This window comes from Halichoeres trimaculatus, unplaced genomic scaffold (genome assembly GCF_033239565.1).
Source record: "Halichoeres trimaculatus isolate MK-OKI-2021-1 unplaced genomic scaffold, fHalTri1.1 fHalTri1_scaffold_20, whole genome shotgun sequence".
Classification (NCBI taxonomy): Eukaryota; Metazoa; Chordata; class Actinopteri; order Labriformes; family Labridae; genus Halichoeres; species Halichoeres trimaculatus.
In genome coordinates, this window is record NW_027437198.1 from 10,685,502 (window position 1) to 10,713,431 (window position 27,930).

Here is a 27,930-nt window from a genome sequence, read left to right on the forward strand (position 1 = left end):
CAGTTTACCTCCAGCCTACATTAATATCTAACCTTCACCTGTCAGGACAGACGGCTTCCGAAGGAAGTTTTTTTGTTCTAACTGGAGTTAGGTTTTTCTGGCAGTGCTCTCAGTGTTGTATCTATTTTTATACTTTGTTATAAATATTTTTGTATCATTTTAACTTGTTTACTTTAAAATCTTATTGAACTTAACATTATTTGGCTATTTTAACTTTGGCTTGTGCTGTTATCACCTTTATCTTCCTGCATTTATCTATTCTATTATTTCTGTTGGACCTTTTTTCACCATTTCATTTTCCTTCCTTCACTTCCTCTGACCTCTGGTCTCTGTGGTCTTGGTCTATGTTGTTGGGTTTTCTGTGCCTGCCATTTGGTTTTATGAAGGTTGTTTCCCTGACTGGATCTTTTAGTCACTGTTATTTATTTATTTATTTATTTATTTGATTTTTTATCGTATTTTATCTGTTTTTTTCTCTTTGTAAACTAATGTATTTAAAAGGGGGTATATAAATACTTATAATAATGATAATAATAATAATAATAATAATAATAATAATAATAATAATAATAATAATTATTATTATTATTATTATTATTATTATTATTATTATCCTTATTATTATTATTATTATTATTATTATTATTATTATTATTATTATATTTTTATATAATATTATTATTATTATTATAATTTGTATAATTTTTATTAATATTTAATATTTTCCCTACAAATTTGTGATTTCATGTTAGTGTGACAAAAAACCTTTGATTTTCATAAGTAGTACTATTATTTGTATCATTATTATTATTATTTGAAGAAGAAGATGAAGATGAAGAAGAAAAAGTGGGAAATGATACCTGATAAGGCCGAGGTGACGTGTAAAATAAAACAGAACATCTTGATGGTCTTAAGGCGATGGACAAAGCTTAAACTTAACTATTGGTTTTAGCACTCCCTCTAGTGGTCACTCTTGCACAGAAATGTTAGCACGTCAAATATCAGGCTCCAGTTGTTGCAAATTAAATCCACATCCTCATATTTTTTTTATTTTCCTTGGAGGTGATTGTTCCAGAAAAATGAGCTCCACTCTTTAATTCAACCATAAATCTAAAGTCCAAATCTGGAAATCTTCCTGCTGAGGGAGTGTGGAGCAGATTCTGCAGACCATGTGCATGATTGTTTTTTTTTTTGTTTTTAGCAGATTCTTCTTTGATTTTTCTGCTTTTGATGAAAAATGCTAAAAAGATTTATTCATTTCTGAAAGTTTTAAATGAAGACATGAAAGGAAAATCTGGTGTGAATTGTGTAACCTTGATGCAAATCAACAGTCATAAATAATGCAGCAGAGACAGTGTGGTCCACATTTATTAATTAATTGAGAAACAATCTAAAATTGTACATAAACCTTCAAAAAACAAACTGAAGAGCTGTGTGGTTACATAAAGTCGGAGTGAGCTTAAAAATTCTAAATGTATAAAAGATAGATACTTAAATTAAAAAGTTTATAAAAATTTAATTGCTTAAAAGTGAATATGAAACTTGTGTAAAATCTTTAAAAGGTCTTAGAAATTCTGACATCAATAGCCTATGCACTTTAGTCTGAGGAGTTTGACGTTAGGCGTGGTAACTACCAGTTTATACTGACATATATTATTTAGATATTCATATCTTACACGTCCTTTAAAGAGCCCATCGGACACTTTCTGCTTCCCTGACTCGTCTGGCTTCACCAGCACTTTCAGTCTTGTTATATAAGAATTTTACACACAGTTACGCTCTCATCTCATCTTACAACACTCTAAAACACCAAACCTATCGTACCTCAGCCTTCAGAATAAAACAGACTAACTCCTTCGATACCAGACCTGTGTTTTTATTCTAACACCACACAGAGCTCACACTTCTTTGGGCTCACTTAGGGAACACAATAAAACATAAATGTCGTCCTCTGGTTGAAAAGATAAGTTAATCATCACCAAGGGGTTAAAATTTGATCTGTAAGGTCCTGAATTAAAAAAAATAATATCAAAAATACTCTGGTGTAAATAAATCTGGTGTATAAATATTGATTTTCTGCTGGAGTGATGTTTGTGTTCGATTTTCGTAGCACCAATGAGCTCGTTGATGCAAGGACACTTCTTTATGAGAGGGTGGCTTCTGTTATTCCAGGTGATGCTAATGAAACACACGATGCTACCATCAGAGATTTTGTACAATGGAAACACATGAAAGTAAGTAATTCATATGGAGCGACAGACATGAGTGTACAAAGAGGTGCATGATGGGATTCAGGGGAATGTTTGGGCCTCATTGTGCCGCTAAGACTTGAGTTGAATGGAGTGTTTTTAGGACTGGAGATGGTCCATTACTGAAGGACGTACCACGTAAGAACTCCAACACTGTGACTAAGAAGTGAACGAAAAGCAGCAGCAGTGAAAGCTGTAATCATCTGCAGGTTATGATAAATAAGAAGGATGGAAACAAACACTCAAACTGTTTGTTTTGATTACAGATCCAAACACAAACACTGTGATGTGAGACGCTGACGAAGAGTCGCTGGAAGAGTTTATTTTGTTTCACCGGCTGGAGGAGATGAACCCAGGAGAGGAGACTTTGGAGAAACCTGGAGGAGGTAGAAAAGTTTTTATTAAACACTCTTGGAAGTTATTATAAACTGAAAGTCAACAAACTTTAAAGATGCTATGAGGAGAATCTGTTTTAATTACACTCCCTCGCCACCTTGTGGCCTGGAGTCTCCCCACACTGTTGTAAATTACGTTTTTTTTTTTTAATTAAATTGAGATCAGATCAAAACAAATTTTCTTTGTTCAGGGCAACTTTTTACTGGATACAACGCGCAGAGGTAAGGTATTTATAAGTACAGTTATGTAGCATTACAGTTTGAAACGTGACATCAGGCAAACGTTGTAGCAGCCGGTTATATGTTATCCCGACAACAAGTAAACACTGTCAGTTTGTAAGTAGTTTAGTAGCTGTTTATATTTAGCACAGCTGGCAGCGCAGTGCTCTAAGACGTTTCTGTAATGTGTAACGTTAGTGAATCCTGGTTAGCTATGTCCTGCCAGTCATCTACCAATCAGAGCTAACGTAACCTCACTCTTCATTTTATTGATAGACTCTCAACAGACCACTGCAGAATAACTGCAGACTGTGGGTTGGAATCAACATTATCACAAACAGCTTAGCCCCTGTGTTATAGAGTGATACAGCCTGAGCTAAAGGCTAATTAACCTTTAGCTCAGGCTGTATCACTCTCCTGTTTATCTATCTTCTTCTCTTCTGTCCTTTTTCTGTCTGACAGTTAGGCTCCAGTGTCCACCATCACTACAAAATTAGTCACAGAAATTGTTTTCAGCATAGAAAAAACAGATGTCTGTGTTTTATCTCTTCTCTCTACTAAACTTCATTAGCCAGTGTGGTGTTAGCACAATCTCATGTCAAAGTGTGGATTACCATCAGGCATATATCTGAAAGGGTTACTTTTTCAAGATCACTTTCAAACTCCTCACAGCCCCTTTAATCTGATACTATAACATAAGAAAACATGGACTGTGTCTCATGGAAAGACTAAAACTATCACTTCGGCTCAAAAAACATGTTTACATTTCATCAACTGGTCCATTTATTACCACATCCCACCTTTACTTTCATCATCTGTGTAAAAATACTCTTCAGAGTCCAGATGAGTCGGTTCTGTCTTCAGGCTCTGTTTAAATATGTATTATCAAATGAAACACCTTAACCTGCATATAAACCCTTTTTTTTCGCTGATTGGCAAACAAGTGTTTTGTCTTATTTCAGTAAAAAATGGCTTTTTAGACTTAACATGAGCCACATTCACCTGACCAGTCCAGAAAAATGTAATTTCAAAGTATTTCAAGTTGTGTGTCTGAGCACTCACAGGAGAGGGAGGTTTTGCAAAGTTGAGGTGAGCGTACAGAAGCACAGCGATGTCGTTCTGGCTGGCCTCCAGGGCGATGGACAAAGCTGTGCTGCCGTCCTGTGAGACACGAAACAATGAAGGTTAAAGGTTAGAGGTCCAAGGTCGAAACAGTCAAGGTTTCAGAGGAAGGAAGGAAGAGGGAGGGTGAATGTGATCCTACGTTATCTGTTAGCGTAGCATCACAGCCCGGCACGGACAGCAGCTGACGCACAATGTCCACGTGTCCGTGTTCGCAGGCGCACATGAGTGCCGTGGAGCCGTCGTCATCTCGGATGTTGACTTGAGCGCCACAGGAGAGCAGCGCCCGCACCATGTCACCCCGACCGTGACTGACCGCAAGCATCAGAGCCGTCTGTCCAGCCTGCAAAAAATAAATATTTTAGTATTTCCCTCATCTTCAACATCTTCCTCATTATTTATCAATCTGACATGCTGCTGTGTTGATTTTAGGAATCGATCAAGTTGATGAAAAATGAGGATAAAAAATAAAAAATGCTGCAAAAGTCAATAATCTGCATTTAAAGATGTATCGAAGAATCCTGACAGATCTTGGAAAGTCTGTGAAGTGATCAGAGCTGAAAACCTGATATAAATCAGAAGTTTGTTTCTGTGCAGTTGCAGTGAAATGTAACAAACAGCAGAGGGCGCACCTGGCTGGCTTTAGCGTTTACATCCCCGGTGCGCAGCAGCTGCAGGACTGTCTGAAGGTCGCTGTCTGAGTGAAAAGCAGCCAGAGCGGTCAGCATGATGGCCGTGTAGCCCGCCTTGTTCTGCTTGTCAGCGTTACACAGACCTGTCGAGGAGAGGAGAGGAACCGCTCTGACAACCGCACAAACACTGACGGGCGCGTTTCAGGACCGTGTGTGTGAGCCAGGATGACTTTTTCACCTTTTCCTACGCACTCTGACTGACCTAAAAGGAGCAACTTTGTCCAGCTCACCTGTGTCCAGCAGCAGTTTCACCACGGGGAAGTTGGAGTGCGACACAGTGTAGTGAAGCGCCGTGTTCCCGTTGCCGTCTGCCATGTTGATCACAAACTGCAGCAGCTGAGGGGAGATGGAGGCGAAGGCGCTCATGTGGGCCTTCACCACCGCTGTGTCGGCCGCTTTGTGACAAGAGACGCGCAGCCACTCTTGCAGCACGGCGGTGTAAGCGGCCCTCTGAGAAGAGACAGAAAGAGGACGCTCAGAGACACGAAACAGACGCTTTGAAACACAGGAGAAGTCTTGTGTTTGCAGATCCAGAATAAAAGTTTTCTTTATTGTGAAAGACCCTCGAGCCTGAATTTGGATCGAAGAAAGGCTGACATTTTTAGAGATAAAAAGACAGACAGTGCTCTCCATCAGGAGGCGTTTTCAGCTCAAACAGTTCTGGGAACTTTTAAAGAGGAACAATCTACTCAGGAGTTTCCTGAAAAGCTCACACACCACTCTTTGCTCTTGTTTGAGTTTCCTTATCTTCTCTTAGCTCCAAAAATAGTAATATTACGCTCTGCTGCGTCTAAATCATGTCACATAAACACTGAGTGGAGCCTGGACTTTATTCTGGCTCCATTTCCTGGTTTTTCTCTTTGTTTTTAACAGCCTGAAGAACTTTCTCTGACTGATATTTTGCTGATGTTCTGCCAAAGTTTAAAGTCAGGCTGTTGGTGGTTCTTAATCGGTAAGTTTGTTTGATCATTACTCACTTATGGTCCAATCACAGAGCACTTAAAGTCCCTCCACTGCCAGGAGAGGACTGAATCTGTAGCAGGAGCTGAACAGTTTCTTCTAAACAGGGTTCTAGGAACTAAAACAGTTAATACTTGAGGGTTCCTGTAGTTCCTGGTAGGGGTGCACTGATCTGATCCTGGTCTTGGGTATCAGCGCTGATCCAGCCCCTTAAAGCTGGATCGTGTATCGGTGGGAAATCGGTCCCAACTTGACACTAAGACACTACTATGATTTAGTCTACAAGGTGTAAAATTTCACAATCAAGTAGTCATTTCTGTAAATTCTGAAGCATTTTTTAACCAAACTGCTGTTAAACATTTAAGCACTTAAAGTTTAGATAAATATTCAGTAATTCTATATGTACTCATTTTTGTCTTTTACTCTAACATTACCAGTCTTATCCCACAGTAGAGGGTGCAGGTAATTATTTAACACTGGTATCAGATCAGAATCGGTATTGGTCGATACCCAGAGCCCAGGTATCAGTATTGAGACCAGAAAAGTTGAACCGGTTTCATCCCTAGTTCCTGGATCTACAAAAAAGTTCCTGTGGTTTAAAAACATCTATGGATGAAATTTAAACTTATTTCTTCTTCAGTTTTGACTTTAATTTTGTTAATCTATGACTTGCAAATTCAGGACTTTGACTTCTGCCCTGTTTCAATTACAAGTTTTTCTTCTCGTGACTTTATTCTTGTAAAATTACGACTTTTTTTCTTGTGATAGTACGACTCAGTTCTCAAAATGACTGACTATTACTCCAGTGACATTTGCAGAGCTCCTCCTCTATCTTTAGAAACCTTCACTGCTGTAGTTCCTGCTCGTTGTGCTTCTTTGGTCTCAACCCTCCTGGACTCACTCAGACATAATCCAGATCGAGCAGAAACTCACCGCTCCCGGTTGGCTGAAGGCGTTTGGTTCTCCCAGAGCTTTCTGCAGCGCGTGAAGCGACGACATCAGGCTGTCGCTGAGCTCCAGTCTGAGACGCACAGAAACACACCTGATGGTTACAACATCACACACACACCTGATCTGTTTAACCTGTAAACTAACACCTGTGTATCTACCTGACTTGTGCTGTAGACTCCGTCGTGGTTGTTGTTGTTGTTGTTGTTGCTGGTTGAGACTGGGTCTGGCTGGAGAGGGCGGCTGGTTCTGATTGGACGGGTTGCTCAGTGGTTTTGGTTGCACACAGTGATGATACGGCGCTCTGATTGAGGATGGATTCAGTGTTTGAAGATGTAGAGGTGACGGTTTGTTCTGAGAGCGTCTCCATGCTTTCTTCTGGCGGCGGAGGAGGAAGAGGAAGGTCGCAGTCTGGTGTCTGTGAGGCACATGTTTGCAGAGCGCCGTCTATCGCTGGTGGCTGCAGGTCGCTGTCTGGCAGTGCAGTGTCTGCAGATTGGAGCTGGTTGTGGCTTGAGTCTGGGGGGACGGCTGGTGGTTGGACGGTGGTTTGCTGAGGTAAGCTGTTGCTCTGCGTTGTTTGCTGGTTCTGGATCGCTGACTCTGGCAGTTTCTCTCTAGCTTCATGATATTCGCTGGAGTCGCTCCCTTCGTCTGAGCTCTCACTGCTGCTGTTGTCTGATGACGTGGACTCGTAGCTGCAAGACAAACACAAAGTCTTTATAACTCTGACCAGGATTACTGTGACGGCTGTCAGAAGTGGAAACTTACCCTCCATTGACTCCGATAAACTGCAAGTTTTTCTTTGTAGACGGGGATCCTGGCTCCCCCTGTTCTCTCCGCTTCATGATGGACCTCAGAGAGGACGGAGGAGACGAGCCTGAAACAAAAAACAGTGATCATACACGTGATAAGGTCTCCACAGGTTAAAGAAAAGGTCTAGGTGTTTTGAACAGTCTGGTTACCGGTCTGAGCGCTGTCCTGTGACTGGACGACCTCTGTGGATGTTTGCAGGATTGTTTCTGTCACTTTTGAAGCCACCAAACTGATGTGATCAGCAGACGCCTCCACAGCCATGATGGGAGAAGCTACAGGTTCTGACGTGGACACTTCGCTCTTCAGGACGTCCCGCACCTCCTTTGAGCTGATGGCGAGTGGCACCGGAGCATCTGAGAGACAGACAGAGAGTTTCAGACTCAAACTGTGAGACGCGTTCAGGGTTTTGTTCCAGGTGTTACAAACATACCAACGTGCTCTCTGTGATGCTGCTCCAGGACTCCCTCAGCTGTCTGGGGGGTCGGGAGTGCGCAGGTCTCAGCTCGGATCAGAGTCCCCACCTCCTTCACAGTGGGCTGCTCCAGTGTGTAGACCTGGATCCCCACTGTCCTCTGCTCCCTCTGCTGGGGCAGCTGGGTGAAGCTGACCAGCGTGTGCAGACTGCAGCCCTGCGGCTCCTGCCAGCCCATGCTGGTGGCCATGACGGGATGCTCCGCCTGAGGTGATTTCTGCGCCGCCTCCACCTGCTGCTGCGCCGCCTGCAGCTCCTGCATCGTCCTCTTTAAGTGACCCTCCAGCTGACCCACCTGATTCCTGAGAGCCTCTGTCTCTGGAATCAGCCCCAGATCCTCCTCCCGAACCCCAACACCCACCTCACAAGTTCCCTTCAAGTCCTCCGGTCCAACTCCAACTGTGCGAACTTCACGCTTTGCGTCCGGTCTCGCTCCAGCCACAATCACCGTGTCCTCGATCTCGCAGCCTGAGTCCTGCTTGGCAGTCTCAGGTGAGGAGGGAGACAGCGGCTCTGCCGGTTTGTTGCTGCTCTTTGCTGCAGCGCTCGTCTCTTCCTCGGGGATGTCGATGTAGAGCTCTCCTCTTGGACGACCCCGGCTGAAACCCAGCGTGTGCCCCAGGAACTTCTGGCTCTTGAGCTGAACGCTGAGCTGCCGTTTCTCCTCCTGCAGCACGGAGATTTTGACCTGCAGCACAGGGATGGTCTTCACCTGCTCCTCCAGCTCCTTGATCTTCCTGAGGGCCGCAGCCATCTGCTCCCTGACGTGCTGCAGGTGAGCCGGCGTCGGCGTCACAGGAGTGGAGAGTCCAGAACTCATGGGAGTGAAAGCCCCGCCTCCTCCGTGTGCTCGGTTGAAGCTGTGCGCGCTGCTGATGGAGGTGTTGGAGCCGGCCACACTGCTGTGCATGCTCCCTAAGTTGGAGAATCTCCTGCCCTCCTTCTCCTCCTCCAGTTTCCTGCGTGCGTCCAGAAGTGTCTTCTCCACCCGGGCGGTGCTGAAGCTGGGCCTCTGGGACGTGTGGTAACCCGGGGCGCAGTAGGAGAAGGAGGAGTGCCGACTGTCCATGCTGGTGTTGGAGCACAGAGACTCCGTGGAGGTCCACCAGGAGCCGGCGTAGCCGTAGCCGCGGGGCAGCGAGCCATAGCGAGGCCGGCGTTGGATGGGCACCTTCTTGATGGTGTTCCCCTTCTCGATGTCGTTAACATACTTGAGGAAGTCCAGGTCCAGACGGTAACCATAGGGGGTCTCCACTGAGTAGTTGGCCTCTTGTTCTTTGCCGTGCAGGGAGGGGGGAGCAGGCGGGTTGAGTTTCCCTGAGGGGGAAGGAAATCAACTTTAAACAAACGGAAATCTGCGTCTAATCTCAGGCTCAGACTTTAGAAAATAGCATTAACTTTGTTTTAACTTTGTTTTTGAGTATTTACTCTCAAACAATCATCAAATTAGAGACAAAGTGGAGAAAGATGCAGAACTCTGACCTGATCCTGTCTCTACTGTCCTCTCAAAATAACCTCATTGTTCTGCAGAATACTCAGTTTTTACAAGAAGAAGAAGAAGAAGCACCTGGGAAGCCCGGGTCCATGTGCAGCACCTGAGCCATGACGAGTCTGCAGCAGCTTGTCAAACAAACTCAAACCTGTCAGAGGACGAGAGAGGAGAGAATAAATAACACTTTTAAAGAAAACAACACAGGTTTGTATTTTGAGCTTTTTCTGAACTCAATTGTTTCTTTTTGAAAGGTCAGAAATAGTTCCTCTCCGTCTCCTTCCTCCCCTTGTTTCTAAATTTGTCCGCTCAGTTTTGGGAGCATTGTGGGTCACCCTGGATTGTGTGTTTGTTTCTGCTCAGAGCGCTCCGAGCAGAGGAGTTACTGGGGAAAGTTTCCTGGCAGCTAACTCCAGGACAGAGCTTTGAGTCTGCCAGTTACAACCTTATTAGGAATCATCTGAGCACGCTCACTTCGCCTCTGAATTTAGGGTTTACACACGCTCTCCTTCTCTTTCCTCCACGTTCGGCCCCTCCTGCTCCATCCTCTCTGTTTTCCTGCCTGCTCTCTGCCTCTGTCAGCTGATGATCAGGAGGTCTCAGCTGGTCACTGTCTCTCGCAGATGCAGAAATATTGAGCGCACTTCTGAGAACGTTGATGGATTTTTCATGCTGCGTTGATGCTTTCTGCCTCTTTGTGTGTTTTTTTTCCCACCCTCCCATTGCCAGCTCCACGTACGACAGCACAACCTCTGAGTTTGTCTTTTGCTAAAGATTAACTCTCGAGGTCATCTCTTTGAGGGAACCAGGGATGTAAAGCTGAAGTCATCCTCAGTATTGAAGTGTTAAAAGTCCAAACTCTGTTTGTTTGAAGCTACTTTCTCTTCTCTCTTCCTCTCCCTCCCTCGCGCTCTATCTTGTGACCCGGCTCAGCGTTCGCTGGTTTGTAAAAAGTAGGGCACTTGGAAACACTGACTGGCTTGATTTGGTATTTCATGAAGTCCTGTAGTCAGTTTAATGTCTCGGTGCGATTCCCCTAATCTGTGCCCCTTCGCCACTCTCTTACAGAGAGATTAGCTCACACTCTGAGGCACGGAAACACTGAACGCATGCACCAGCAAAGTCACCGTGACACAGAATTAGAAGCTGTCCTCTCACACCAGCACGATAAGAAACGATTACAGCCTAAGATCAAAGATCACAGACACAAAGTCCTAAACCTTGGTCCCTATCTTTCTGATTTTCAAAAGCTCTGTCTCTAAAATTTGTGCTGGCTCTTTCTTTTTTTACTATAAATACACTTTGATCCAGATATCGGTCGTCATTACCTCCACCAAGGAGGTTATGTTTTTGGAAGAGTTTGTCTGTCTGTGAACAACATAACTCAAAAAGTACCAAACAGATCTTCATGAAATTTTCATGAAATGTTCAAAATGGGATAAGAAGAAGAGATTACATTTTGGAGGTGATCTGGATCACCGCCTGGATCCAGGACTTTTTTAAAGGATTCTTTATCATTGTGAGATAGGGCCGTTTTCACCATATGTTTATATAACTCCATGATAAATGGTCGGATTGATTTGCAAAACAATACAAGACAAGGTCACCATAATTTCTGACAGATGTAAAAGTACGATCCAGATCCTGGTAATATTCTGGATACTAAGATCTGGAATATGAAACATGAACTGGGTCATCATAATTTTCAACACTGTCAGGAAACAAAATATTGTACAAACCTGCAACTAACACCAAATTGTAGCAGACAGTCTGCTGAAAGGGAGTATAACATTAAAGTCGGACTAAAGTGTTGGTGACAATCACAATATGCTTGGTGGAGGTCTGTGCTCTCTGAGAGCTTTTCTAGTTCTAATTTAGTTCTGATAATTAGCATCTCTATCCGCCTTGAAAACCATTTAAGTGTATAAGAATTTTGTTTCTGGTGTTTGGGAACAGCTGGGTAGTTTGTTTACTCCTCTGTGGTGCAGGACGGAGAGAAGAGAACTGGTTGTGTGTGAGAAACTGACTGTGAGAGTGTGTGTGTGTGTGTGTGTGTGGACAGGAGGGTGGAGGACAGCGCTGACAGAGGACAGATGATGAGATATAATTAGAAGCTACACTTTTGCAACCAAACGTCCCGGCCCAGCAGACAGGACGGCTGACACTGTCCACTCAACTCCTCTTCAACGTCTAAAACTCGGTTTATAAAATCTGAACTCTGCTTCAAAGTCTCCTCTCCGGGTGTCTTTCCTCCCACGTCACCCCCCCAGGACGCCCACACCGCCAGGGCTGCACATCTGCTCCTCCAGCGCGCTGGGGCTGCTGTGTGTTTCAGATGTGTTGGCATGTGTGTACGTGCTCCCCCAGAGCGTGTGTGTGTGTTAGTGTGCGAGTCTGTGTGTTTGTGTGGCTGGGTTGGAGAACTTGACCTCTCTTGCTCTCTTTCAGCTCTCTAACAGAGTTTCTTTGAGACGTCATGTGAACAGAAACCAGCGCTGTGATGTGGCAGATCGTACGATCAGGGGAACATTTTCTCCATTGATGAATATCAGGAAATCTGAAGGTGTGTCATTGTGTCATGAGGCTGCTTTCTTTCTTTAAAAGAGAGAAAACATTGAAGGTAAAAGCTCTCATCACTGTGGCCTTTCGTTAAACACCTCTTAAGAGTTTGTTTCTATCGTGGCATGTTGAGAGCTCAAACTCTTCTGTGAGCTCAGCTTGTTTATGTACGAAGGATTTCAGTTTTCATCCGTAAAAAAACAATCCTCTCTGTCTGATTTGGAATCACTCAGAGCTCATTTTTTGCTGGTTTTATCATTGTCTGTGTAAAAATCTGGGCCCAACAGCTCCACAAGCTGAAGGCAAAACTATTAGAGCTCCCCCTGGTGGCTGGCTGCATGATGCCAGCAAGCCATAAGTGCCAGCAAGAAAAAAAAAACAACAACAGAGAAACATGACATTTCTTTCCTATTGGGCAAAAGTGCACCACATCAGCCAATCACAAAATGATGTGGTTGCTGGTAAGATTTTTTACAGAGGCAGGAGAGAAATAGCATGAACCTGAGTTTTGCAAGTTTTGACCAATGAGGCGATTTATGACGATAATTCTGTAAAATCTTATCATAACCTCTGATGGTTTTGTATACGGTTGTAAAAAAAAACGCCTAAAATTTCTGAATTTTTATGGGAATACAGTTTCATTTGGCAGAGGCTTTTGTCCAAAACGTAATTACACACATACATACAACAAATAGTTGTATTTAATTGTATTGTTTGCTAAATGGGTACATTGGTATTTTGAAATTTACAATTTATATATTTGAGGTCTGTGCTATAAAATTGATTCATTAAATGTTTGTGGTTTCAACGGGAAAAAAAATGTTTTTTTTCCTATTTGAATTTTTTTGTTTTTGTTTTTGTTTTAGGTCCAGTGGACTTATATATAATATCAAAATGTATTCTATTCACAAAGGTGAAGAAGTGCTTATAATAAAAAGAAACTAAACAAGTCAAGATGAACCATTTTTAAGGTGAAACATAAAGGTTATATCAAAAGTGGTCAAAAATGACCTGAGGATTAACTATAGCAGGGATCTCTAACTTCTACCCCGGAGGGCCGAGAGGCTGCATGTTTTCTTCCCAACCAAAAACTCCAGGGTAGGAGTTTGAGATCCCTGAACTATAGGATGAAATAGAGCCGCAGCTTCCATGTTTGACGATATTGCTTTGATGCAAATTATTCTGACTTTTTACTACTCATTAACTCAAACAGTTTATTTTTTTTTGTTTAAAGTAGGAGCAATTTTAACAGAACAGTCCCAGGTTTCAGCAAAATTCATCTTTGATGCATTGCTCATGAGGCGGTAAAACGATCAGCCAACTGATGCCAAATCTTACCTGATTCTTTAATCCCATAACTATGGATGAGTACCAAATGAGGTACTTTTATAGGTACTGACCAAATTCTGTGAAAAGTACTGGGTACCAATTCATGTAAAATCAAAAGGTACCATGTTTAAGTAGCTAAATGCATCCTTGTGACTGTGCGGGACTCGAAGAGTAGGTGATTTTCCATGCTGGACATGAACACAGCATTGCAAGGTTATACATTAAAAAATAAATTTGTTGAATTGAAAATATTTTATTATTACAGAGATTGATATTTTTTTGCCACATAAACACAAAAAGGTACCGAATCAAGGTACCATTGAGTACTGGTACCAATCTCCAGGGCATCGGTACCATATTGTTTCAAATGTAAATGGTACCCATCCCTACCAATAACTGCTAATTCTGGATTTTTCTTCAGGTTTATAAACACCTCATCTTCATTTACAAAACCCAAAAGGCTTCTGTCTCTTTGACAGCAGTAGGAGCTGTGTTAAAGACTCACTGACAACTGAGCCGTCTTCTTCTCTTCCTCCTTTCGCTTTTACTGGTCTAACTTCTGCCACCTCCTGCTGTAAACCCTCCAGTCACACACTCTTTTTGATATCACCTTGAGCTAATTTTTTTTAGCTTGATATCACTATTTCATTACTTTAAAAAGATGGTTATTATCAATATCAGTTGTTGTGATGGTCTTGCAGTGGATTTCCTGCTTTAGGCGGACACAGCGTGACCACTAGGGGGCTGCTAGCTGAGCTGTCATAACTTTTTTAACCATAGCTTCACTCATCAGTCTGAATTTTATCCCAGCTCCATATCGAGGTCATTTTATCATCACGCCTCTCCAGAAAACATTCCTAAGATGTCTCCCCCCCTGCCAGCTTTATCCAGGGCAAACCCCTCACCCCCATTACTCCCCCATCCTCCCCTTCCCCCCTTCAGCTCCAAACCGTACAAACGGAAGCTAACGCCGCCTGGTCCCCTCCCTCCATCACCGGCTATTAAGATTAAAACGACCCTGAGGGGGTAAGATGCAGGTCACCCAGCACAAATTACACGTCTGTGGTATGTCCTGTAAGATGTCAGGACATTATCTGTGTTACTGCTGCTGCTTCTTCCCTGCACAGTGTGTCTGTTCGTGCATAGAGCTTTCTGCGTGCCAGCGTCTCGGGGGTTAAAAACTGGATTTGATTTACCTCGTGTATACAGAATCTGGAGCCTTTGGTGTATCAGAGGATTGAGACCACCCTGAAAAGTAATTTAAGACGCCAGGCTTCATTTCGAGGTCAGCTCTCCCAAGTTTATCAAACTCATTGCCTCCACTCAGTGAGTCACCTTATTATTATTGCCATTACAAAGGATTAGACTTCAGTATTGCTAAGTCAGAAATACCAGTCCTCCCGCCACCCATGGGAGATCTTTGAGGATTTTTTCCACTGACTCGCTCAGCTTTTGGTCATTACTATTCTCCTCCACTTCAGGAATGGTTTGTGAATTAGGAAATGAGGGATTTCTTTTCAGCTTCATACCAGCTGCTTGCGCTGCGAGGACGGGATCTCTCCTCCCCAGGCTCCTTGCTGTCCCTTCCTGTTCTTGCACTCTTACAGTTTGCACCTGTTGGAAACACAAAAAAAGGAGATCTTAACTTCATGGTCAAAGCTTTTCAGCAGTTTTGAGCACAGAAAATCAAAGAATTCATCAGTTAAAGTGTTGAAAGATGTGTTCACAGAAACAGACGTCTAACAGATTGCCAAAGAGCCGCCTTCCCAGGACTCAAAGCATCCCTGTGGTTCTTACTGACACGCCGGATGTGGACGATAGCCTTCCGTGAAATGCCAATCACTCTCTGACCTCCATGTCAAACAGCCTGGATGGATCCTGATCCACACAGAGCCGCTCTCACAGCTCCAGAGAAACACTTTCCTCTCTGCGATTCAAGGCGCTCTAATCAATCCAAGGCCTGGAGCCTCCCTGACATGTGATTGGGCAACGCTTTCTGTTTTCTTGCCTGTGTGACTAACACTTCCAAATCCACTGGTACAAACCCACGCCCTCCAGTTGATGTGGGAACATCCGTCATGTAAACACATGAGAGATGTTCCAATGGCATTTTCTGCAGCGCAGAGCTGTCTCTGACACCTAGACGTTACCAAATACACTCAGGGACAGAAAAACACTCCCAGTGTTCACCCCAGCTAAATAAGATAAATAAAACATTGATACCCTTTCACACCAATGAAGGAGGTACATCTTTCTGTGACAGTGACAAAATTCACTGCTAATTTTTCTTCCACTGACGACTCTTGTAAAATTTTCCATTTATGCTTTAAGGAAAAATCATGACCCAACCCCAAACTTTTGTAGATACAATTAACTGAGTACTATCCCTGCTGTTTTATGTCATGTTGTTAGTAAACCCTTAAAATCGAAAACACGAGTTGAACAATACAAGGGCAACGGTTTGTTTTGAAAAATGTGTACGTGTATGTGTGCTATTATAAAATCTATCTGCGGCGTGGGCTTATTTCATGTTGTGTCAGAGGAAAAGGCGCCCAATCAGAGCTCCCTTTAAATTTAGCGCAGATCCAAATCCACAGCAGCAGTATAGCAGAGATGTGCTGTGTGAGTTCAGGGGCATCAAATATTCTAAACTACGGGGAAATGATCGGGGTTACAACAGCTTATACCCACAGGATTTGTGTGTATGGATGCCCCCTGACAAAAAGTCTGACACCCCTTTAAACTGACGCCTTTGGCACCAAAAGATGTCTGAATGGCTGCACAGATATCACAATATTTTGGCTTTGCAATGTTTTTAGATTTTCTTCTTCTAGTATTTAACACAGTTGAGAAAAAAACTTTCAAACAAGTCATCCACCAGGAATACAGTATTACAAGAGTCACAATGTTCATGATAAATGTGTGCAGATTATCGAACCTTTACAGATTAGCTAGCTTGAAGTAATAACGTATTCTGGGAGCTTACTGGAATAAACTGGTCAGTACATCTGGCGATCCTAAAAACCATTTCATGGTAGTGACTGGTGTTATTCTGCTTTCTTTACTGCTCTGTTAGCACATCAATGCTAACTGGTGTTAGGCCTGATGTCTTCCCACAAAGTGAGGAGAAGGAGGTGAGGACGGCGTGCTGGTTCCCAGGTGTGAGCTAAGAAATGGACCTGTGCTTCCTTCCATCGTTATTTGGAACGTAAGATCTATTTCCAATAAGATGGACGAGCTAGCTGTGCTAACCCAACAACAGAGGGAATACCAGAGGGCAGAGTAGCATCATGCTATTCACAGACATGGCTAACAGAGCTAACATCAGACACCAGCGCCACATTGGAAGAGCTTCACCTGCTGTGAGCAGACAGGGTCCAGGAGACAGAGACTGAACAGACTGCTGAAGAAGCTCAGTCCTGGACCCTGTGGAGGTGGAGGCTGGCTGAACTGGACAATGATGGACAAGCTGTCATCATCTATTTTCTTATGGAGCTTTTTTGCACTTTCTATACACTTTCTTACTTTTGTTTTCTTGATTGCTGCTGTGACTTCAATTTTGTTGTACTTGTTACAATGACAACAAAGTTCTATTCTATTCTAAAACAGAGTTTTATACTTGGGTCATGATATGATGACCAATATCACAATAATGCGATCGATTTTGATATTCTACACAGTTAACTCTTTGAATGAAAATAGCTTTTTTATTCTATTGTGTTAAAATAATTAAAGTCAGATGCAGTGTTTCATACGCACACTTAATATGAAAACATGAAGTGTGTCAAGTTTGTCGCATAAACTACTGTGACATTAAACTAATACTGCAAAAGGAATTACTGAGTGAATGATGTGGTCAGTTGGTGAAACTGATAAATGTCACTTGGTGTAACCAATGCTACTCATAAAAAAAATCTAATATTGCACAAAACATAACTATGATTTTTATTTTATCAATCTACAACACTGTAAAAATTAAACTTAAGATAATTTTAAACCAGCTGACCCAAGAATAGAGAGAAACATTGATGTTTACATCATCAAAACCCACATTAACAAGTTTAGGAGTAAAATACTTAGAATACACTTTCAGGTTCTATTTATTAAACAGTTTATGAGCAACATACAGGGGAGTAGCTCTGTTTTGTTGTTTTGCAAAGCAATCTGACCATTTATCATGGAGTTATATACACATATGGTGAAAACAGCCCTATCTCACAATGATAAAGAATCCTTTAAAAAGAGTCCTAGATCCAGACGGTGATCCAGTTCACTTCCAAAAATTAATAACTTCTTCCTTATCCCATTTTGAACATTTTCTGAAAACTTCACCAAGATCTGTTAGCAACATTTTGAGTTATGATACAGACAAACAAACACGCTAAAACATGTCCTCCTTGGTGGAGGTTAATATCGATATTAGGTCAAAGTATTGCAATATTTTGCTGTATCAATATTTTTTCACATCTCTGCCTTAAAACAGAAGCTACTGGGGTCAAACATCATATTTATCAGCACTTTTCAGGTCAGAGTTTTGGAGCAGAAATCAGGAGCCAGGGTTAAAATGTTTTGGATGGAGATCCACAGCACTGACAGCTCACTGTTACCTGATCCTGCTCTTTGGTTGGACTGAGGCGTTCTCAGTACTGTTCCTGACACAGATCACCTTCAAAGAGTTAAAGCCAGAGTGACTTCATGAGCTTATAATGTGTTCCCTTTATGGACAGAGCAGACTCACAGCGCCCTGTAACCCACAGATAAGCTGCCTGTCGGTCTGTGTCTGCGGAGTCTCATACTATGAGCCTCCAGCTGCATTGTGAAGTGTGTTGGACGTTCAGTCGGCCTGAGAACACCCTGATAGTTGACCTTTGCATGATTTCATAACAAGACTTTCTGTTGTTGGGTGCATTGTTTCATTTTCTTGCCATTGCTGCAGAGGGTGGAGGGGCAGGGGGAGAAACAGACCTTTTAGACTTGCTAAATCACAAAGAGCCATTCATCGGTGCTCTGGCTCCACAGCTGGTTCTAATATAAAGCAAGGAGGGGCATGTGAGACAGAGAGGGAGACAGAGAGGAACAGTGTGTGGCGAGGAAATTTGCCTCAAAACAAACAAACAGCTGATGAAGTGCTGTTATTGACCCACAGGCTGACAGAAAGTGGAAATGCACAGAGGAGGAACAGGCAGCTTCTGGAAACGCTCCAAAAGCTACGATGTGTGATTAAAATTCAGTGTCCATATTTCATAAAGAGATGAGTGAAAAAAAGAGGGTAAGGCTTTCACCACGTGTTGTTGCAGTTGGCAAGTACGTTCAAAGATGAATACCAATCTTTACAACTCGAACTCCCGTCGACTCCCACGCGGCAGCGATCAAAACACACACTCATATCTCCAACGCTGTGCGGTCTGAGGGCTCCCACAGACCCACAAACACAGCTGTAGCTTTGAAGCTGATTTATTCAGGTAGAGAAGAGCCAAATGATTCAGTTGTTTGTCTGCGTTGGTGATGATAAATCAGACGGTGTGAGCATAAACTTCTGATTTATTATCCTCCCAAAGGATGAAGTCGGTGCCATCTTGCACAGCTGACGTTACTGTGGTGGAAACTTTGGTTCTGACTGTCACCACCGGATCACATTTCTCATGGAGAAATGGAGAAAAACGTCACCGTCAAGGCCCCGATCAGATTACCAATCCAGTTTCTTTGTATTTTTCTTCTACCTGTTTTTTTCTGGACCCTATCCTCTCACTTTTATAACACCAGATTATTTCATGACAGTGAAGTCTGAAAATAAAAACAACCAGGACAGGTTCAGATGGTCATCGCTGTTATCTGAGGCAAACAGGGAGATGTGTGATGAAGAAAGGGTTACAGGAAAAGGAGCTCCATCTGTCTATTCCCCAAGGATCAAGAAACAACCAAGTCACTTCCTCCCAGCCCAGGAGAAAGAGTAACAAGGAGAAGGAGAGCGTAAAATAAGAAAAAAACAGGCACAGGGGTGAGAAGGAGAGAATGCAGAGGAGAGAAAGGCAGAACTGTAAGAGGAGGAGGAGAAGGAGGAGGGGGAAGAAAAGGGGCTGCTGAGAGTTTTAGATGGAAACTTCTCAGATGAGGAGACCATGACTGTTCCCAGAGTTCGGCTCCAGAAGAATGAATCAGACGCCAGAAAGATCGACCAAAACAGAGCTCATCAGGAAGACAGTATAAAGTTTCACAGGACCTCTCCTCATAATCTCCAACAACCCCGCCTAGAAGATTACCATCATTTGTGCATTCCTTGACTAAAATTAGAGCAACAATGGAGAATCAGACGAGGAGCTGCACCAAAGAAAACAGACTGCTGCTGGAGGAGTTTGAAATGTTACTCAGAGATCAGAAGAGCCAGTAGTTGACCTATCTTCTTCTCTGTCCTCCTCCTCCTCCTCACTCTGCAGCACAGATGGCTTCATTCAGCCAACTGCTCCTTAATGAATAATAAATCAGGAAATTTAACATCAAATCTCTCCCCTGAACAAGCTCGAAGAATGCTTGATGCAGAAGCAACAACAGAAAACTTGTAGCGAGGGATAATGTGGCAGAAAAGGGTACGTCAGCGCCTGACAGACGGGGCCTTCATCGAGCGTGACGGAGCCACATGATCTCACATCAACATGGCGGTACAGTGAGCTCTTGTGCTGCTCCTGGACATGTGGTATATGACTAATATGAGCTTTGAAAAAACGCGGAAAGTGAAATCATGAGCTCATGGGACTTTCTCCTCAGGACTCTCTGGATGGTTTTTACATTAAGGAGCAGTAGAGGAGGTGTGGAGGAGCAGACAGTCTAAGAGGAGGGGAGGGACAGACAGACTGGATCGACTCCTGGAACAGGAGAAGAGTAAACATCCAGCAAGTCTGCTGCTCATTGGTCATTGTGCTGACCTCCAACAGGAAACTGAGCAAGGGTGGGGCCGAGCGGCAAGGAGCGGCACCGGGAAAAAAAGACATTAAAAAGGAGGAGGAGGAGGAGGAGGAGGGAGAGGGGGGTATTTGGGGAGAAAAATTCCTGTGCAGTTTGTGGAGGTGGGATTAGGAATGATGTCAAGCAGAGACTGTTTCTGGGGAGTGTGGGGTCGGGAGGGAGGGCGATGAAGTCCAGACGGCAGGAAGACGGACTGTGTGGAGCAATGTGGGGTCAAAGATGGAGTCAGGGTGTGTTGTAGTCCAGATCAGGGCTCCATGATCAATCACTATTTCACCCTAAATAGAAATGTTCCATTTTTTTCCCCCCGTACCCAAAGTTAAAAAGTCTTGGTGTCTGTTTGATGTCAGCCTAAACTTTTCAGCCTGTGACCCCCAAAGACCGGTAACCCCCTACCATCAGATGTTCATAACACACCAACCCAAAAACAACCCCCCTCCAAAAAAAGGCTGAAGTTTCTTAACTTAACAGATCTGCATCAAACCACCTATAGGCACAAGTTTCTGTGTTTTCTAAATCAATCTGCCTCCACTGATGCCACCATTATCCTGGTTTAGTCTCCTCATGGGGCCTCAAACTGAAAACAGATCAAACTGTTTCTGTTTGTATCAGGGATAGGTACCGAATTAGGTAAGTTCAGTTTAGTTCAGTTTAGTTCAGTTTAGTTTAGTTTAGACAACTTTATTTATCCCAATGAGCAATTCTCATTTTGCAGTCCACCTAGGCTACACATATATCTACAAACAGCAAAAAGAGACAACAATGAACAGAATATAAATAAAACAGAAGAAAGTACATGAATTAGGTACTATTACAGGTACCAACCGAATTCTGTCAAAAGAACCGGGTACCAATTCACGTAAAATCAAAAGGTACCATGGTTAGGTACCTAAATGCATCCTTGTGACTGTGAGGGAGTGGAAGAGTAGGTGATTTTTCACGCTGGACATGAACACAGCATTGCAAGGTTATATATTGCAGAATAAATATGTTAAATTAAAAAGGATTAACATTTTATAATTAAACAAATTGATATTTTTTACCACACAAAAGTACCGAAAGTTGAGTTGAGTACCAATACTGATTGCCAGGTACCGGGAAGCAGTGCCATATCATTTCAAATGTGAAAGGTACCCATCCCTTGTTTACATGTTTTCATATCAAAATGAGCCCCTATTTTTGTTTATACTTTTAAATAATGGATGAAATATGTTGTTGTTAATAGTTTCCAATTTTGGATGGCATTTCTAAACCCCCACTTTGGGAACCTCTAACTCAGAGCTTTGCAAAATGGGCCTCCAGGGCAGTGGGTTGCATAGACTTTTTGAAGGGCAGGGGTTTGGTTTCCAAGCAAGCACTTGAGCACCTTTTTGGCTTTTAAGCTAGCACCAGTGCCTATTTTGGCTCCCAAACGGGGATTTCTAAACATTTTGGCTACCAAATGAGCACTTTAGTGCATGTTTTAGCTCCAAAGAAGGCACCTTAGTTCTTGTTTTTACACAATTGGGCAACACACACCCCTCTGTGCACACAAATGCTCAAGGGTGCATCGAAAGCCGTATCAATAACACTGAGTTATTATTAGGGATAGACAGGTATGGATTTTTCCGGGCCGGTACCGATTATTTTTAGTCAAGGAGGCCGATAACTGATATTTTGAAGTCAAAGTGCAAATATTGGTGTCGAAATTTTGAACAATACAAACTCCAACACTTAACTTCATTCAAATACCTTTAAGCATGAGGTTATTAAACAGCTCCCAGGCTTGGCAGCATGTTTTATACAGTTAAATAAAAACTTTAAAAATAAATAGCTCAAGTTTTCCACAGTAGATAAAGTTTTCCAACATTTCATTGTAACTGCAATAACTGTAATAAGTGCACTGCTGATTGGCTGTTTCCCAATCCATGGCTCTGCTTGTAACCAATCAGATGGTACTGTGGGTGGGACAGTGCTGGGGACTGGGTAGTGACTGCAGACAGTGGAGCGGCTGCATCAGAGCCGCAACAACGCAGTTTTAAATTTGTTTTTTTATCGGCCGTTGAATTTAAAAAAAGGCCAATGCAAAATGCCAAATATTGGCCCAGATAATCAATCAGGCCGATAATCGGTCTATCCCTAGTTATTATTCAGAGGAATGCATGTATAAGATATCATCATAATCCAAAACCAGTAGAAACTTGCATTCTGAACTTCTCACTGTCACTGCAATATGCAAAGATGTGAACACACACCTCCTGCAGATTTTTCTTGCATCTTTCAGCTCTGGCTTCGAGCATTCTGCAGAGGAAGTAATCCTCCCGTTGTTAAGTGTTTCCCTCTCAGGAATCTTATCAATTACTTCCTGATTCAATGAGAGCGGCTGATCGAAAGAAAACAGAGCAGAGAAAAAGACTCTGCTGCACGGTCTGCTCCTCCGACATGTTTGTGTGCTTTACTGTACGCAAAAGTCCGTCATGCTTTTCTGAACGATTAAAGTATTAAAGGAGATCAAGTCAGATTATTCAGGCAGATAATGAATTACTGTCCCAAGAACTTCTAAAGCCAGATTAGACGACTGAAAACATTACTACAGCAGATGTTCCAATTAATAACGCTGAGTAGGAGTATTAACCCTCCATGTTTGGACCAAAATATGCACGTTAATCCCTGCTGAAGAGGCAACAAATTACCCTATAAACATGTTTTTATGATGTTAGCGGTGTTTCAGGCTGCTTTGACTCATCAGTATTGTAATTACAGGACAAACAAACTGAAAACGTGGATCCCTTTCTATCAGGTGGTACGGAATAACTGTCAGCCTTGTTTCATCAGAGCGGTTAATTCATAGTGAAGCCAGCAGTCTGGATTAGCTCATCAGCAGTGTTTCCTTAAAGGTGACGGACAGTCTCGTGCGTCTTCAGGGTGTAATTTCATTAGCCTCCCCTAAACCATTTAAATGCCCGGCGTGTGGCCTGGTGTGCAAATGGAGTTTATAACCCTGCATTCCACCACAGCACCCCTGGGTCCAAATGCTGCAACGAGACAATCACATTCCTGCTCTGCAAAAAAAAAAAAAGAAAGAAAAAGAACAGGAATCCCTGCTCCTGACAAACCTGAGATCCCAGAGTGGGCATCTGGTGGGGTCTCTGGTGGGATTCCAGGAGTCCCCCAAGAAACGTGGAAGAGTCAGGTTTCAGCGTTTTTACACTCAAACTGTCTCTGGCTCAAAACATTGAGGATATATTATATACAGTTTAAAGTGGAGACCAAGAAAGAGCTCTGCTTTCAATCCTTCATATTTGTTCAGTTCAGAGGAGTCGGTCATGGTGCTTGGAGAGCTTTCTTCAGATCACTTCAGGTTCTAAGGATCTGAGTAGTACATACTGATTTGGTGGGGAAACGCTGTATCTGGTGTGTGAAAGTGAGCAAAATCTGCAGTACAGTGTAACGGTTTTAGGTCTGTGCAGGTTTGTGGAGACTAGGGATGGGTACCTTTTACATCTGAAATGATACGGTACCAATGCCCGGTACCAATGCCCGGTACCAATGCCCGGTACCAATGCCCGGTACCAATGCCCGGTACCTGGTAATTGGTACCAGTACTCAACGTTACCAATTTTCGGAACTTTCTTGTGTTTATGTGGTTAAGAATATCTATTTGTTTACTAATAAAATATGAAAAAAATAATTTAACATATTCATTTTACTGTGCATAATCTTGTGATGCTGTGTTCATGTCCAGCATGGAAAATCACCTACTCTTCCACTCTCTCACAGTCACAAGGATGTATTTAGGTACCTAAACATGGTACCTTTTGGTCTTACGGGAATCGATACTCTGAACTTTTGAAAGAATTTCGATCGGTACTTATAAAAGTACCTAGTTTAGTACCCATTCCTAGTGGAGGCAGTGGAAAAAAAGAGGAAAACAAACTCAGGTCGACAAGATACTGGGATTTTGCAAACTGCTCATCAGTCTTTTAACACTCTAATCTTACCCAGCCCGGTTGTACGGCTACTCCTCTCATATTCATAAACACAAAAGTTGCCGCCTTTAACCATCACCGCATCTTTGAGAAACAAAAAGTACGTCCGACCAGCATGGTGTGTCTCATCATGAAGTAAAGCAAAAGTGGGCACTGCTTGATGATGTCACCACCAGGCGACACAACATGGTAGGGATGCACTGATACCGATCCTGGTGTATCGTGCCCCTCAAAGTTGGATCGGTATCAGTGGTAAAGGGCTAATCCATGGTGCTGATCCAGGCAACCAGCTCAAGGCCTTTTTTTTTTATACCAGCGCTCTCGGCTAATTGATTTGAAATGTTGCCTCTGATGCACTTTTTTGTTTTTTGCTGCATCACCAGTCTACAGGGTGTAAAAGTTCACATTTGAAAATAAACTTCTGTACATGCTGAAGCTTTGTTTTGCTGGTAAACATTTCAGTACATTATAGTTTAAATAAGTATTGACTTCATTAATTTCATCTATTCATTTTTTGCCTTTTACCCAAAACATTATCCATGTTACCCCACAGTAGGTTATGCAGGCTATTTATTTAACACTGGTATCAGATTGGTATCGGTATCAGAACCAAGAAAGTTGGATCGGTGCAACACAGACCTTGATAAAGGGACATTTCATAAACTTGACTGTTACAACACCAAAAATACCCAGACGTCATACTGGTTCAAGAAAAATTCTTAGCATGCAGCAGCCGGTCTATCTCGTATGTTTCCCACAATGCACAGAGCTAATATTATTCTTCTTCACGTTTCATTTATTGTAGATGGTGCTCAGTTTTAGCTACATTATCACCACAGACAGTGTAGCAGAAGGTGTACTGATGCAGAAATGACTGTCCAACCCTGGGTGTCAGAGTCCCGACAAAAAAAAAAAACGACTCAATTAAGCAGATGACCTTTCTGCACATATTGCTGTTTCCAAAAACAATCTGCCACCTCTGATTCCATCTTATCTCGGGGGTAAAAAAAATTGTGTTTTTGCATCGTTACAAGTCCAAGTGAACATACATCAGAGTAAAAAGTTCCCTTCTTCTCTTGATGTTCCTTCCAGATTGAAATCTTTATGATTTATCCATCAGCTGATCACAGATCATCTGACTTCTGTTACAGATAAGATTTCAAAGAGAGGGCGATGACTGGGGCGACATTCACAGACTGCTACTTCAGGCAGTACCAGCATCGTGACTCAAAGTTGGAGGATAATGAGGAAGACAAAGATGAAGAGTGTCTGCTTTCATTCTGTAAGTTTGCTTTTGAAGTTTGTTTTTCTTTCTCCAATGAAACATTAGACGAACGTACAGTTTTAAACTTGTTTGGGTTTTTTATCATTAACTTTCGTTAGCATTACACATTTACACTCACACGATGTGCATCTCAGCTGTGTTGCCCCCCGTGACATTATTTGCTGCCCCGTCGTTAATCATTAACTTCTGCTCCGATCCGTCAGGGTTTCCCTGGCACTCGTGCAGCAACGTGAACGACAGCACTGAGCTCATCTGAGCGCCATGCAGCTGCTACAATCCCTGTTATTCACTGGTAGGTGATTTAATCCATCCAGCAGCCCATTACACAACAGCAGGACAGTGCTGTGTATTGTATGATGCAGTGTAACAGGCTGGTGACTACACCCCCACATCCTGCCAACTTCTGCATGTCCCTCATCACAACAAGGTCTGATGTGTTTACTGATGGATCTACGGCACTTAGCGTGGGACAAACAAGCCTTCTGATCAACATTAAGCAGAGGAAACATCAATAAATTCATTAAGGGCTGTAAATCTTGGCTTGTTTTTTATTATCATTCATTATAGCTCCAAAATAAAAAAACAAATACCTTTACGGAAACATCCTGCCTGTATTTTAAGTCATAAAATAAAAGTCATTGGTTCTTTAATAGACACTAAATTCTCGGTTTTCCCGATAGCTCTTGAATTTGTTGAAATAAACAGATAGATTTTTCCTCCATATAGTGAACCAATAAGTAAGAAGTCATTCTTCTTTATACCCTCAATGCTAAAGAACTTTCATTTACACATCATAGGAGGTCAAACCTAGTGTATTTGTTTAATGAGGGATATCATAACTTGCATTATGTTTGCACTAGTCCACTCCTAAAGTGTTTAAATTCCCTAAACAAAGCATCACAAAAACTAAATAAACTCCTTGGTGGGTTTATCTTCCTATTTTCCAGCTCACGTGCAACATTTTAACTCAACAAACAATAAAACCAGCAGAAAAGCAACTTTGAAGAATTTCGCGTTGATAGACTGAGGAGAGCAATGAATCTTAAAGTTCACCTCACAGTTTTTGCATCATGGATAAAGCACCGAAAAGTGGGTTTCATCTCCTTTTGCACAGCTCAGGACATAAATACTCCAAAGTGTGAATTATTAAAAGACAAACGCTTGTTTATGCAACATTGTTTCACTTCTACTAGCTCTAAAAAAAGCACAAACAGACTCAAAAAGCCTCTGAGGAGTGTTTATCCTCCTCCTGCCCAGCCCTCATCCATCACCAGACGACACAAACTGACCATCTACAGCCGGACAGAGCGGCAGATTGCGGGTGAGCAGTGCTGGAGGAAAAGCTGATGAACATCTGGAAGTAATGAAAAACTTCTGCACGGACCCACCCTCTCCCCGGAGTCCTCACTGCGAGACTTTTTCACTTTCTTAATGAAACTGGGAATGGTTGGATTGTGGAAACAGATCAAGTGTGAAGGTTGACACAGAGACAAACACCAAAATGTGCTGCTCATTTAGAAATTATGGTGTGAGGAAAAAAGGGATTTTGCAACAGAGTGTGTGAGCTCATGTAACAGCAGAAGTCCTGCTTTTATCAATTAGGACTAAAGTTGAGGCCGCGTGGCACAATCCTCCCTCTATAAGCGGTCTATGACAATAACAGTGAACGGACAGGAGGGTTTAACGAGGATACTGGACATTTAATGCACAGATTTCGGAACCCCTTCTGTGATCATGTCTGACAGCTTGATTCAACATAGTATCACAGATTTGTCATATTTCATTTTAACGCGCGCAATATTTTTATTATGATGATATTGTTGTGTTTTTCCGTCTCCATGCAGCGCCTCCAGTGATGCTCTGAACAAAAAGACACGCACCGGAGGAGCGACCACGAGACTGAGCCAAACACTCCGAAGGTAAATAAATCCTAAAGGTGGGATTATTAACCTCAACCAGGCAGAACAGGAGGTGTTTAAATGTCTAGGGTAAGCTCTCAGAGGATAAAGGAGCCGTTACTTGGAGGATAGAGGAGCGGAGGAATGGGCAGGACCGATGCTTCACAAAAGAAGTCACACTCGCGAAAAGGCGCTTCGTCCAAAGAAAGCGGTTGAAGAAAAACACAAGCAGACAGAAAGAACCAAAGCTTTCAATCACAGGAACTTATCTGCGGTTCTTACCTGCCCTCTGGAAATCCTTTCAGCCGCCTCGGCCCGGGAGGAGCGCTCACTGACGGAGACAAAAACACCGCAGCCGAGATGATCGCGCCCCCCTCCGCCTCTCTTAAAGGGCCAGCGGCCGCAAGGAAGGTAGCATCCTCCGGCTGGAGCGACCGAGGGTGCAGTACCCTGAGCGGCCACCTGAGGCTGGCTCCAAAAGTGAATCAATGGTTATTGATATGATTAATCCCACTACCACCAATTGTTGCAGCACTTTTTTTTTTTTTTTTTTTTTTTTTTTTTTGGGG

The 27,930-nt window shown here is 42.7% G+C and overlaps 1 protein-coding gene and 2 long non-coding RNA genes across 5 annotated transcripts in view; 2 read left to right on the forward strand and 1 right to left on the reverse strand.

Annotated features, from left to right (window-relative positions):
- Nucleotides 1-27,930, forward strand: part of LOC141810201 (uncharacterized) — a 37,201-nt gene that overhangs the window by 6,249 nt on the left and 3,022 nt on the right. For 2 of the 3 annotated variants that reach the window (XR_012600059.1, XR_012600060.1), the window contains exons 2-5: nt 2,516-2,635; nt 25,330-25,460; nt 25,667-25,755; nt 27,308-27,382. This is a non-coding gene — a long non-coding RNA (uncharacterized LOC141810201). Of the gene's footprint in view, nt 1-2,515; nt 2,636-25,329; nt 25,461-25,666; nt 25,756-27,307; nt 27,383-27,930 lie in introns of those variants that run through there. The other variant, XR_012600058.1, reaches the window with a different exon arrangement.
- On the reverse strand, nt 1,366-27,752 carry kank2 (KN motif and ankyrin repeat domains 2). Its single transcript, XM_074697576.1, has 13 exons — nt 27,644-27,752; nt 14,780-14,864; nt 9,441-9,513; nt 7,832-9,190; nt 7,551-7,754; nt 7,357-7,465; nt 6,747-7,283; nt 6,571-6,658; nt 4,908-5,127; nt 4,618-4,760; nt 4,128-4,328; nt 3,926-4,024; nt 1,366-2,626 (listed from the first exon to the last, which is right to left on the reverse strand). Exons 3-13 carry the CDS (start codon nt 9,475-9,477, stop codon nt 2,570-2,572), a joined length of 3,054 nt encoding a protein of 1,017 aa, XP_074553677.1. The 5' UTR covers nt 9,478-9,513; nt 14,780-14,864; nt 27,644-27,752; the 3' UTR covers nt 1,366-2,569.
- LOC141810202 (uncharacterized) lies at nt 5,085-9,473 on the forward strand. The gene is made up of 3 exons (XR_012600061.1): nt 5,085-5,629; nt 6,476-6,685; nt 9,404-9,473. It is a non-coding gene; the product is annotated as an uncharacterized LOC141810202 (long non-coding RNA).

Bases quoted from the DNA above. Each gene is read 5' to 3' on its own strand.
- kank2 (XM_074697576.1), bottom strand. From the start codon at position 9,477: ATGGCTCAGGTGCTGCACATGGACCCGGGCTTCCCAG. The intron at 7,466-7,550 runs GTAACCAGACTG...TTTTTGTTTCAG, and splicing joins ACAGGACAGCGCTCAGACCG to GCTCGTCTCCTCCGTCCTCT. The intron at 4,025-4,127 runs GTAGGATCACAT...CGTGTCTCACAG, and splicing joins ATGCTACGCTAACAGATAAC to GACGGCAGCACAGCTTTGTC.